At 41.0% G+C, this 14,094-nt stretch overlaps 1 protein-coding gene across 1 annotated transcript; it reads left to right on the top strand.

Moving 5' to 3' along the window:
- Positions 1-221: 221 nt before the first annotated feature.
- Positions 222-11,751, top strand: mlycd (malonyl-CoA decarboxylase). The gene is made up of 5 exons (XM_042412666.1): positions 222-878; positions 5,639-5,751; positions 5,875-6,031; positions 6,401-6,553; positions 10,771-11,751. The coding sequence occupies exons 1-5, from the start codon at positions 333-335 to the stop codon at positions 11,314-11,316; spliced, it is 1,515 nt and encodes a 504-aa protein (XP_042268600.1). The 5' UTR covers positions 222-332; the 3' UTR covers positions 11,317-11,751.
- Positions 11,752-14,094: the final 2,343 nt, after the last annotated feature.

A 14,094-nucleotide genomic window follows, 5' to 3' on the forward strand; every position in this document is an offset into this window, starting at 1 on the left:
GCAAGGTAGTTTTTATGATGTTGATGAGTGTGTCACTGGAAAACATTTCAAGGTTTCCCAGTGAAACTCTACTTACAGCAGATGAATGTGAAAACAACCTTCTAGCGTCAAACTCTGCACACATATTATTCTGCACAGTGAAGCTCAAATATTCAACTATAGGAACAAGAAGAAAAACATATTTTTGAGTGGAGGGGCCTTTAAATACTGTCATGAACCCCTGACCTTGTTGCCATGACAGCTGTACTGTCTCTTTAAGATACCCGGAAACGGTTCCCTGCTATGTGCTTACTGGTCGCGGTTCAAACAGACAGCTGACCTCCCTCCCGGCGATGATATCCCACCCTGTAATCTATGTTCTTCGTAACAGTGTGAGGTGCTGGCGACACCGGGCTGTCCTTAAAGCCGCTCTGAAGGCCTCGGACTTCAGCGTCCGGCGCTGCTACTCTACCCCAGTTCGTGGCGGTGTGACGGGCATGGAGGAGATACTAGCGAGGGTCGTTGCACCTTTACCCACATACGAGACGAGAGACAAATCCCCCCCTCCTCCTGAATCCAGCAGCGTGGAGTTCATGCACTTCTACAGAGGTCTAGAGAAGGAAGACAAACTCGGTTTCCTGGCGAAGCTGTCGCAAGATTTCGGGGTGGATCACAAAAGTGTGACGGAGCTCGCCGGAAAGCTACTGGACACCCAGCTAAGGGACTTGGCGACCATTTTGCAAGTTGAAGACAGACTGCGCTACAACTTGACCCCCCGTTACAGACAGTTGCTCAACCATATAAGCAGGGTCGAGGGGGGAGTGAAGTTTCTGGTGGATCTCAGAGCCGATGTGCTCGAAATTATCTCATCTAAAGCTATCGAGAGCCCACACATCAGGGTAATGCGTATGTTTACATTTTCTACGGGTGCTCTGATGTGTCAAGTAGTGCCGTTCGCGTTTAGACGTTTAGCACAGTTGCCTGAGTATTGTAATTCGGAGACAGTGTATACAATATTATATAAGTATAAAAATATAAAGAGTGTAGCTGCTTCAACAACTAACCCCCCCACAGAGGAACTAAATACACCCGCAGCTTTGCCGTCATCACATGGCTCACATTTCATCACAGCTTGAGTGGTAATGAACTTTACCCCAGTTATCCTCCCTCACCCCTACTGAAGAAATAACTTGTATATCTATTTTAATTTCCTCATTGTTTATGATATTTTTTCCAATAAGTTAGTCAGAGCTTGTTTGGCACAAGACATTATTAAGCTTAATTTCAGAGCTGCATCCTTCACATTTCCCTTTTGCCTTGCTCAGGCAGATCAACTTAAAGTACAACAATAGTGTTGGAAATCTCTTGTTGTTCTATGATCCATTCTATATATGAAGAGGCAAGCAGCAACAAAGTGAGAGAGCAGAATATAAATCAAGCATGCAATGAATATTTTGAATGAAAAAAAAAACACAATTGAAAGAAAAAGGCAGTGGAAAAAATACACATTTTCCATCACACAGAGCTCCCTTGCTCTTTGTCCCCTTAATGGCACATTTTGGGCAAAATTATTTTTCAGAAATGCCACCCTTTCCACTTCACTGTTCAGTCATTCATATCCAGTCAACTGTATTTACAATTTTCAATTCAGTTCAGCACTGGAGTGCAGCAGTTTTCATGCACACTGTGGGATAAGAGTGGAATATTTTTCAGATGGCAAGCTTGATGTCATGTTAATCCATGCACCTAGTTTGTTCAGGAATACAAATGAACACTGTGGGCTGCGCATTTAATTTAGACCCTCACTGCACCTTTCTCAACCAAGTTTCTATGGCCTGGTGACTTTTTTCAAACATATAAAAAGTATAAAAATGTACCATAGATGTTTTGATATTAATACATACTCACTTATTCAGTGCAAAGATCGAGTAATTTGACAGGATAACTCTTTTAATAACATGCCAAAGAGAGGGGCTTATAATTAGAGGGCATCAAAGGTTGCACATTCAAGTACTTTCTTGGCACCTAAACTAAAGCAATGTGAAGATGAATGTTCTACTAGTCCCTTTTTTAACCATAGCTAAAGCGGTGCACTTATTACTGTTTGCAACACTTACAAGCTACAGAAGAGCAACTTATACGTGTGATTCAGACACTTCACTTCGCTTGTTATGCAGTGGAATTAGAGCTTACCACCAGATGCTTGTCAGTGAGGGCAAGCAAGATAGAAACTGCAGTACTTAGTTGTCCATATACAGTATATACCATATGTGTGTGTATGTATATATATATATCAAGTATTTATCATGACAGTTACAAGATTACAGAACTATTGATGCTTGTGTATTATCTGCACCTCTCATAAACACAAGACAATGTATTTGCAAATAATTTCTTTAAAACATAATGGAGTAGTAGATGCATGTGGGTAGATTTAATAAGTGAAGTTATCTGATGCACAATATTACTAGGGCTGCAACTAACGACTATTTTAATCATCAATTAATCAAATATTTTCTCAATTAATTGATTAGATATAAAATGTCAAATGTCTTGTTTTGTCCCGACCAACAGTCCACAACCCAAAGATTCAGTTTACTATCATAGAGGACTAAATAAACAAGAAGATATTCAAGCTTAAGAAGCTGGAACCAGAGAATTTTGGCATTTTATTCTTAAAAATGACTCAAGATGATTAATCGATTATCAAAATAGTTGGTGATTAATTTTCTGTCAATCAATTAACTGGCTAATTGTTGCAGCTCTAAATATAATGCTAATTTCACTGTCAATAACAATGTGTATACAGTCCTTGGCCATTTGACCCCTGACTAGCTAGGCAGAATAAAGGCATAAATGCAGGTTTACCATCGATCTGGTTCATATTCTCTACGTTGGCTGAATCTCTAAGCGAGATTCATACTGAGTTGGCATGATACTGTTGCTTTGTTGCGGCTTTGTATAAGCTTGTGTGCTGGAGAATTGCTGTTTATGTGTCAGAGGTCACCAGCAGTTGTTTTATTGAAACTATAAGCAGAAAACCCCCATAGTGTGTAGATGTTGAGGTAATCCAAACCAAATACAAGCTTCATAACATAACATCAGGAAATATGCTTTACACAGTGTTTTGTGATATGATGGCCTAATCTAAACCAAATACCATAGTTGCCAAGTTGTGTCCACTTTTCTCAAACAAACTAGATGAAACGCAAACTGCAGATTTGTAAACTTGTCTCTGAGAGATGCATTAATCAAAATGTGGATGTGTGTGCCATCAAAAGCTAAAACTGCCCCGCTTGAGAACATAAGGACCCATTTAAAGAAAACTTCCTTTTAATGGTACAGTATGTGCTTTCTTTGGACACCGATTGATGATACAGTGAAAGAGGTTTTCTGTTACCTTTATGATCAGTTTATGTACTTGTAGCCTCTCCTGTCCTGCTCAATATCTATTTTATTCCTGCTGAGAGGTGGTACAGATGCATTTAATCTCAATAACCCAGACCCACTGGGACCCTTTTGTAGTTTAAAAAGGTCTAAGCTACCTACAGGGTCCACACTTGTACTCGGTGCTGACCACCTTGGTCTTGGTGGTGCACAGCAATCTCTGCGTGTTGTTATTGCCAGAATTGATTGAGCTGAAACGAGAAAAGGTCATGGTAAATATGAAGCTTTTAGTCGCTGTATTGATAGTGTATACCAGGGGGAGAGAAAAGTGGCAATCAAAAGAAAAGATGAATCATAGAAGGAAAAAATAATAAAATTTCTAAAATTGCAAATGTTATGAAAGTTTGGAATTTGCAAGGTTGCTGCTACTGTGTTTCTTGCAAGAGTGGCTCTTTCAATTTGACGCTAGATTAATCTCTCTTTGTGCAGTAATTGATTTTTCATGTTCCTCCTCACTCCTTCCACCTCCAGGCCTTTTTATTCTTCTCCACCTGCTCTGATGAAAGACATAAAGACAAGTTTGAGACGTCGTTTTCCTCCTAGAGGATTACATAAAGTATCAGTGAGACTATTTTTGACCCCCATAGACAGAGAGTCAGGCGACATGTGGCATACAGCCTACTGGAGTAAAGGTACTGGCACACAGTGGTCATTTGGCCTCGGATAGACGGACTGCTCCTTCCAGGCACTGCAGTCCTCATCGCTCTGTATAATCACAATATAACTGCAGCTCAGGGTAGAGAGGGTCCTTGTAGCAGAGGCTGTATCAGCTCAAAGCATCAGCACCTCAATGCTTTGATACAGCTCCAGTGTCAAAAAGCGTTGCTTCATTTTCTTTCTAATGGAGTGCAGGATTTTCTTCTCCCCCCTTCCCTATTTTTCCGCCGTCTTTCTCCTAACCCGAGGCTTCGAGTGCTATAACCCTTCCATTTCAAAAGACTTCATCTTCTGCTAGGTCAATGGAGTACACATTACAGTTTGGCCTTCCTATTGTGTGGGTGAGAATTGGCTACCTAAGGCAGTGCCTGCGCTTTCACGGGTTGTTGATGTGCTGCATTTTCCACAGAAATGCTGGGCCAGGATTATCGGCCATCATAGATTATTTTGCTCCAGGCAGTTTGTGAAGTTTGAAGAGCACAAATGCACATCAACACAAACACACATCGCAGAAATTGGGAAGTAATGATGGAAGTTGTGCTGAACTTTTTTCTTTTTTTTTTTTTTTTTTTTGAAGGTTACTTTTGATTTGCTCCTCACTCAACTGATTTTTCCAGCGTGAAACCTCTGAACCATAGAGTTGAATAATGCAGGGTCTGCTGTATATGTGGGGAAGAATTTTAAATTTTGTATGTTTTGGTTCTGATAGTTGCTCATACAGAATTTCAGCCAGTGGCCTTTATACCATGACAGTACTTGAGCTTGTTTGTATTAGCTATTATTATGACTGACAAGACGGCATTAAAATAGGCCCACAGTGAAGTCATCCTATGGAACAGCCAATATAAGGCTGTATTTATGTGTGTCTGCGTGCATGTACCGTGTGCACTTTGTTTGTGTGTTTGCAAGAGATTTGCTTTAAATGAAGTCTGACCTTTGCAGGAGGACAGGCCTGCTTTGAAATGGCAAGTTGTTTATTGAAGTGCCTCCTCTACACCCATTGCAAGCTCAAACAAATCATTACTCATAATGTGAAAACATTCAAACGGCATACAGACAGCCAGGGGACCGTACACCCCGCACAGTGTGTAAGATATAGGGTATGGAATTGTTCATAGCCTACAGACAAACTTTAGCTACTCTGCTGTCAGTCAATAGGACAGAGTTTGTGAGTTCTTTCAATAAAAGAGGTCATGAGGTTGTAAAGAATGTGTGTTTTTCTAGTTATTTTAATGGTCATATAAAAGCAGCAATTTCATCAGAATACTTTTATAGTGTTTCTTCTTTATAAGATAAATTCCTCCATAGATACAGTGAACTTAGATTGCTCAATGGTATAGTGGATACAATGACATTCTTTCTCTCATTGATCATGTACTTCTGAGGTTTACCTGCACACCAGTGTTTTATCAAATACAAAGTCAAGATTCTGCTTCCATTTTTCCAACAGATTGGCCGTTGAGTGGTTCTCAACAAGTGAAAGAATGTGGTGATTTTTAGGTTATTAAGTTAGTATGGACGTTGATTCTAAATTCTCACCTTTTTTCTCTCCAAGGACCTGAATGGCACACTGAAGAGCTTGCTGTCTGAGTGGTTCTCTGTAGGTCTTCTCCGTCTGGAGCGAATCACCTGGCAGTCCCCCTGTGAGATCCTGCAGAAGATCAGCCAGTAAGGGCATCCACGCTCCCTTATGATATCCTCCTCTTTTGTTGCATCATAATCTCTTTTCTTACATGTCAATTAAACAGTACAGTATGAACACTGAAACACTAACTAAAAACCTTCTGCCAGGTATGAAGCTGTCCACCCTGTGAGGAACTGGACTGACCTGAAGCGCAGAGTGGGGCCATACCGTCGTTGCTATGCCTTCACCCATGCTGCCATGCCAGGAGAGCCCCTGGTAGTGCTGCACGTGGCCCTCACTGAAGACATCTCTGATAACATTCAGGTTAGAAGCTATAGCCACAGGCTGCTGTAATGGTTTGTCTGACTTTAACGCACCTTCGAGGGTAGTTAAACATCTGGGATTTACTATTTTGTTCCTCCTCTCAGCTGACAAATGAGTTATTGCTCTGTAAAAAACAATGCATGAGACCTTTTAAAGTGCATCTTCCTCTGGGAGCGACCTCCACAGTGCAGACTTCCTTTTCTTTACATTGAGTAAAAGGTGGTTGTGATATTTCAAATATATTATATATTTCTCAGATAGTTTGAATGCTTATTGTATTGAGACTGCTGCCTTGACTGGAGCTATTCAGCTAGTAACAGCAAGTTTGTGTCTGGATGATGACTCAACAAAAATGTGTTTTTCTCTTAGAGTATCGTCCGTGAGTTTGGAACCCTCGATGTTGAGGAGGATGTGAATAAGATCAATGCAGCCATCTTCTACTCCATCTCCTCCACCCAGGCTGGTCTACAAGGGGTGGAGCTGGGCAACTACCTTATCAAGAGGGTGGTGCGGGAACTGCAGGTGGGTGCAGGAGGGATGCACGATATAGTTTAGGATGTTTGTCAGCAAGAATGTGGTCTATGGTTGACTGTGGAACTAGAAATAGATGTGGCATCCCAGAAACAAGCTAATCACAGTTGAAGACAGTTTGCCTTTAGTTTACTTTTTTAATATTCATTGCAGGAGCTGGAGAGATCATCAGATACACACATTCTAAAGAATTACAATTACAGCACTTCTGCTCAGTTTTCACAACAGAAGTCTAAGGTACAAAACACTGACTGACTACTAAAATCTTCTCCTGAAACACAAAATCCTGTGCTTCTGTACAAATTGCAAAACACGAAATCAAATGCTCAGACTACAGCCACTTCAAATTAGCACAAGTTTTAATGTTTATAACTGACCATACAGACCACTGAATGAATGTTTGCAAGCATTTCTCCTTATTTTAGCATCATTACTTTGGTGAGCAGCATTGCAACATAATTGCTAATTAATTTGGAAAAGGAAATGTAATTTGTTTCCTTTTGATTACATTTGCAATGTATTTAGTGTTACAGTTATGTAAGTTGTGGTTTAATGTTATATTTTTATGTAATTTACAGAAATATCTAAACTTTGTGGTTGCTACAGAAAAGAAAAAGTAAACTGAAGCAGTAAAGTAAAATCGGAAACATAATTTTGCCTTGTATGAATGTAGGATTTACTGTATGTCAAAGTCAAACTCTAAACTTCATTATCTACTTATTTACAGTAATACAGCATATTCAATAAATAAAACTGAAGTCATTCTTGCACTACATCATTTCAAATACTGACCTCTGCATACATTTCACATTGTTTTGCTAATTACACAAAATTTAGGAAATCAAAATTTTATATGAACAACAACAATTTAAATTCAATGATAATAATATACAATGATATGATGCTCTGATAAAGTTTTCTGTGATACTAAACTATATTTGCTATATTATGTGAGATTTTAATGCCAAAATGAGGAGTTCAGCATTTTGAGTTGAGAAGAGGCAAGGTTATGTGAACATCAGTTATCTAAGCATTTAAATTGTCTTTCTCCATAATAGCTGGATAATAACACTTTATCTCGACAGCACACGCGACACATGCAGAGACACAGCTGTTAACTTCAGCAGAGCTCCTCAGCTCCTCCTCTATGGGGTAGTATCAAAAAGCATTTTGTCTCTACCCTGGGAACAACATATTTCATTCTGTATGACTTGCATACTAAGTTCAATCAAAAAGCTATGGTAGCCTTCAGGTGCATCCCAGCTGGCAGGGCGGTGTTCTGGCAAGAAATACATTTGTGACAGGCAAGATTTTTGATTGATTTGATTGCTTTTCAAAAGTTTAAGTTTTTCTTTCAGTCTCAGCGCTAAAGCATTAATTGCCCACTTGTTTTAGCAGTTGCTTATACACACATTAATGTACACACATAAACAGAGCAGTAATGAAATCTGCTCTGTCACTAAACAGGCAGTAATGAAATCTCATCCATCCCGCTCAATAAGCGCAGAAGAGCCCTTCATGTCGAGCCACTCCAGCTAGCACTTGTTAAATGATTGGAACATTGAATGGAACATCAAAAACCACTCTACCCAACAGCTGGGAAATAGCTCTTTATAGTATATCCTCATAAAATCAGGTTTCAGAGCTTTAAGCTGCTTCCACTTTAGTTATTCATACAACAGGATTGCTGCAAGCTTTTTACTTAATGGCAACATAGGGTTCAGTGAGCTCAGCAGATATTGTTTTTTGTTTTTGCTTTGGCATTAGGGCTGCTTATGTCGGAGGTTGGAAAGTAGGTTATATCATACTGTGTTGTAAAGACGGTTACAGACGGTGATTGTTGTTTTCACCAAGAGGTCTACTAGCTTTGCATGTCAACATCTTCTCCTCTCATGTTTGTTGTCTTTCTAAAGAAAAAAATAGTCATCTAAAAAAAGAGGTGTACTACTTTTTAGCTTCCCTACACTGCCCTACAAAAGTGGAGAGCAGTAACTATAAAGCAGTGAAGCTGAGATAGAAAGATAGAAACGGATAGAAAGGTTGCAATGCCTTTTATTAAGGCATTAATGTGGTAATTAAGAACTAGTCAAACCTCAAACGATGGAAAACCACATGGAAAATGTGCAAAAAAATTAAAATTGTATTTATCTGTGTTTTTATCTCCCACCATTTTCCGAATCTTCAGTAGAGCAGAAGCTTGAGTGATATTTAAGTCACATGCTTCCTGTACGTACATCACGATTCTTTGTTGCTGTTGTACTTTTTTTCATTTTCTTAACTTGTCCACATTTAACCAAACATAAAAACCTTTTTTATGCCCACATTGAAAATAAAAACCAATGATGGAAATGCACTTTCTGATACTCTGCTAAGCTAGTTAGCTGTAGCAGGTGTTTAGCTGTCTTTTTGAGTTCAGCTACTGCCTCATATAGTTATTTTGAATAACAAAATGAATAACCAAATGTTGGGTGATCAAAAATTATATATTATTATATTTTATTATAATTACAGTTAACAGCTATGGAAAAAATCAAGTAAATTTAGTTTTAGCTTTAACAAAGGCTAGCCTGTGTCTTCCTCACCAGCTAGCTTTCAATTGATATAGCTCTCTTGCTTTAGATGTATAGTTGGTTGACTCCTTGTGGTATACAGTGCAGTTAAGTGCAACTGTGGCCTCTAGAGCAGATTACCAAGCCAAAACCAAATTTTACATGTTGTATCCATAATGATTTTAGTATGGTAGAACAGATGCCAAAAATTCAGATTCTTAATTCAGCTTTGATCAATGCACATACACTGCATTTTGGCTTTGTAGGGCAGTGTAAAGTGACTTTTATGTGACATTTATTCCTTTTCTGGACACTCCACAAGTGTATCCATTTATTATGCCCCTAGTGGGAATCGAACCTCTGACCCTGACAGTGTAAGTGCCAGGCTCTACCCTCGGGGCTACACAAAACCATAACACACGCTTGTATTCTGAAGAGGCCCTGGCTTTTTGATAGAGCTTTACCTTAGGTAAAGGTGAAGAGAGGAGCAGCATAGCTACAGAGGAAGCACAATGATGATGGATAGATGATAGAGTGGAAAAGAACAGGTCACAGTCATGATTTAAGATGAAGGGAGGAGGTCTTGCTTGTCTTTGTCGATTGGACCCTGGGGCACAGCTCTGGCACTTCCTCCATATCCTTTCCTTCCTGTTCCTTTTTCACCTTCCCTACCGGCCTTATCCATATTTCCACCACTCTCTTTCTTTGTCATCCCTGCCCATTCTCGACATGGGGGCACCCAGTAGTTAAAAGAAGAGGTTGGAGTGAAGAAGGTGAGATGGTGATACAGTAGAGTGAGAACAAACACAAGGGCAGGGAGGAAGAAAGGAAAACAATGTTGCCGAGAGAGGCAGACAGACAGCAGTGTGTCCCTCCAGGGGTTGTCTGACACTTCTACTTTCATCTGCAGCCTTTCACTCCTCTGCCTAGCACATCGCTCCTTCACTTATCAACCCAGATGCTGGAGCGTGAAGATGGGCGGAGAAGAAGGGGGAGTATTTTGGGCGAAAGGACAGGGTGTAGTGGGTTGGAAGTAAACTTATAAGATGGGTCGGTGGCTGGGTGGGTGGGTAGGGGGTGTGTGTGCGTGTGGGTGGTCTAGACAAGACAGAGACTCGGAGGAGAGAAGAGTGAGAGAAGAGGACGGGTATTAAAGGTGGGGTGCAAGGGAGTGATGAGGAGGAGGATAGAATAAAGAGGGAGGGAGGGAAGGAGAGAGAGAGGGGATCATCCATCTCCATCAGCAGGGCAGGATCGTAAAGCAATGGAGTTGATTTGTAATGCCGTCCCTGTCTGAGGAGCTAATGGCCTGAGCACACACAAGAAAATTCTGTTTTGTGTTTTGATACTGAGGATGAGTGTTCATCTCCCTTACTTCCACTGTTGCAACAATGGAGCTCTTTGCATTCTAGTGGGGATCAAATCTCTGCTTCCTCTCATCTGTTTTCCTTATACTCTTACCTTGTTTTCTCATCCCTATCCCTTTCCTAGTTTTCTTTCTTTTGTTTTTCCTTTTCTTCTCTTAAAGCTGGTTAAGGCAGGCAATTCTGTGCTGAACTGTCTCTCTATGTATGCAAATGACTCTGCATCTTTTTTATAGTGTTTCTCTAAAGTGGATTTAAATATAAAAACTTTTTTCTTTATTTTTCATCCCTCCAGAGCGAGTTCCCTCACATGGCCCAGTTCTCCAGCCTGTCACCCATCCCAGGCTTCTCCTCTTGGCTCCAAGGCCTCCTCAGCCAGTACAGGAAGGAAGGCCGCGGCTCCGACCTCCTCTCTGAGCAGGAGTGGGGGGAGGTGGAGCAGGCCACTGACTCAGCCCCGGGGACCCCGGCCATAGATGCCCTCCGCAAGCTGATCAGCACCAGTGAGTGGATGCGCTCCGAGCGTCTGACCCGCGTTCTGGAGCCCGTCTTGATGCGGCTCTGTGCCTGGTACCTCTACGGGGAAAAGAGGCGAGGCTACGCTCTCAACCCGGTGGCCAACTTCCATCTGCAGAACGGCGCCATCATGTGGCGGCTCAACTGGCACGCTGACACCAGTCCCAGGGGCGTTGCGAACTCCTGCGGCATCATGGTGAACTATCGTTACTTCCTGAATGAGACGTCTACAAACAGCGCACTTTACCTGCAGAATAAGGTCATCACGGCATCAGAGCAAGTGCTGGGGCTGGTGTCCCAGTTTCAAAAGAACAGCAAATTGTGAGATACAGATGAGGATACACCCATATATACACCTTTGATCTATTGGTCTGAAAGTTTGAATGCACTTCAATGATACTAATGACTGGCAAACTTTTGTTTTTTTGATTTGTCTTAAATATTTGACAATTCATCTAATATAAAAAAAAAAGTGACGGCTTCGTAAGCACCACTGAATGGACGTCAGTTGATCTTGTTTTTGAATTCATCCCGTCTGCTGTATTTAATGCATAGCTTAGGGTTTTTTTGCCGCATTGGGTTTCTGGCTGAAGCTGTTTCATATTGTGTTATGGCTTCACAGGTGGAGAGACTGTAGCTAATGAAGCACGAGGCATCTATCAATGCCTTACCATGTTCCTGGATAACAGTGTGTGTAATGGTGAAGCAGGAGCTATGAGTGAGTGCAGCTACTGGAATAAATGGTGTTTAGATTCTTTCATTTGGCTGAATTGTCTCACTGCAAAGATGTTGGGAGAGTATTGGATTTTGTCTTTTTTTTTTCTTGGGTCAGGTTTATACACACCTGCTGTTACAACGCCTATTCCCACTAAAGCTCAATACACAAAGGCATGAAATCACAGACTGGAAATATTATTTCATATTAAATAACTCTAAACTAAACATTTTTTTGCCATGTATCATGACTACATTTTACAGTCGACTGTGCTCATTCACACCCAGTGGGCCGGACCCTTCTGGTACCTCCATTCAGGTGATTTTCAAATAATTTTGCCTGCACACACACACAGACATGCACACACACCACCAACCTCTCCAGAGAGCCATCGCTGATGTTCTAACTGCTCTGTACAGGTGCCAAGCAGGGCTCATATCAGCCCACACCCCATTGTTGTGAAATAATATATCACAGCAAGTTGACTGTGAAATTACATTTTATCTCTCCAAGGAGCCAAACTTTCTTTTCATTTTTGTCACACTCCCTGTCTCTCTCTCTGTCTGTCCCTCTCCCTTTTCTCTCCCTGTGCCGCTCTGTGTCCTAGAAACTAATGGAGTGAGAAATAAAGTTAAGGTAAATGGCTAGATTGATGGTGTTCAGTTGTGAAGAAGGGGGGAGGAGAATAAAGAAGCATAAAAAGGACAGTTGTTTAAAGGATGCCCTTGAGAGACGGTCTGAGTGTCTCCGGAGATATTGGCAAAAATAAGAGACCCATACGTCTCCGTGCACAGATGTGCGTGGGGACATGGAAAAAGAGCAATACCGTCATGCAGTCACACGATGGAGAAAGATGCACACTGTGGTATGGGTTGCCATGGAAACAACAATGACATATTCCTCACCTGCTGCTGGCAGATACGGCTTGTTTTGAGCAAGCGGCAACCTACAGGGCTGAAAGAAGAAGCCAATGTGAAAGTGCCAATACCTGTAGTTCCTCGAATGGCCACTTGAGGCTGGCTCCAAAAGCGAGTCAATTCCTATAGACCCCCATGTTAAAATGCCCAACTTTACAGCAGAAAGAAAAATGTTTACAGCCTGGTACAAAAAAGGTTTTGGTCTTTATAGGTAATTTCCCCATTCATGACAACTGTAAATTTTTATATAATTCACCAATTTAAATTTTATTAAGGTTTAAAGTTATGCATAATTAAGGGCATGGCCGTATTGACTGACAGGTGGGTGCCATCACAGACAAGTCGCTACCATGGTGACAATGTTGGTTAGGTGACATAACCATGACGTAAACCCAGATTCACAGAGTATAGCCATAGCCATTGCTATTTGTGTGTTTTCAGATCATTAAAGTTAACTGTAACATTTTGGTCACCTAAAAAAGTCTTGTTCAGCGTTTGGTTGTACTAAAAGACCCTCTAAGGAGTCGGATGTTCTGTTTTTTTCCATTAAGTACATTTTATTTTAATGGTTTTAAGTGTATTTTTTGCTAGCGAAAATTAGAATTAGCATTATCACAGTTAACCACAGACTGTAAATGCACCATGCTAACCCAGCTAGAAGCTAGCATTAGGGTCAACTCCACCCTCTCATCCAAATATGAACTGTGTCTCAATTCACGAGCTGCATCTTTTGAAGGCTGCGTTTGAAGACTGAATGTGTCACAGCAGTTTGACCAAGGCTGTCTCATTTCGAAGGCTCCTTCAAATGCAGCTGAGAAATGCAGCCTTCTTTTCCCAAATTTGGAGGATCCAACAGAAGGATCCTTCACGGCCCAACCTATCTCAGAATGCATTTCGCACCATCCGGAAGTCCGTGAGATTTTGAGCCAGACTGAGCTGTAGGACTGTTAAAATGTCACTTTATTAAGTTTTAATATTTCTTCAGGCAAGAAAGTAAGCATTTCAATTCCCAATATGTGTTCAGTTTATCCAAATAACGCTTGTTTGTAAATCTGCTTGTGCCTTTTTGGAGATGTGAGGAGCCGCTGACCGGGTGAAACCAGCCGCTCAGCTGTTAGCAGCCCGACTCCTGAGATGATTGGCTGGTCAACATGTTCTCATCCCGGTGAGAACATGATCCAGTGAACTGATCTGTGCAGCTCTTTGGTTAATTTACCGCTGGCTCTAATGTCTCTGCAGCGCTTTGATATATGATATAATTCCTTTAGGAAGACAAGTGGTCTCACAGATGAAATCTAACAATTGTAGCTGCTACGTTAGTTTGTCTGAATGTAAAGTGAAGCTTCATGTTTTTATTGGACAGAATAACAGCATCACCTCTGGGGCTCTATATGTACAGATATCACCACATTTCAATAAATATAAATGATTCAAATGAACAGATCAGTCTATATTAAATTCATTTTATTTT

Source organism: Thunnus maccoyii, chromosome 5 (assembly GCF_910596095.1).
Source record: "Thunnus maccoyii chromosome 5, fThuMac1.1, whole genome shotgun sequence".
NCBI lineage: Eukaryota > Metazoa > Chordata > Actinopteri > Scombriformes > Scombridae > Thunnus > Thunnus maccoyii.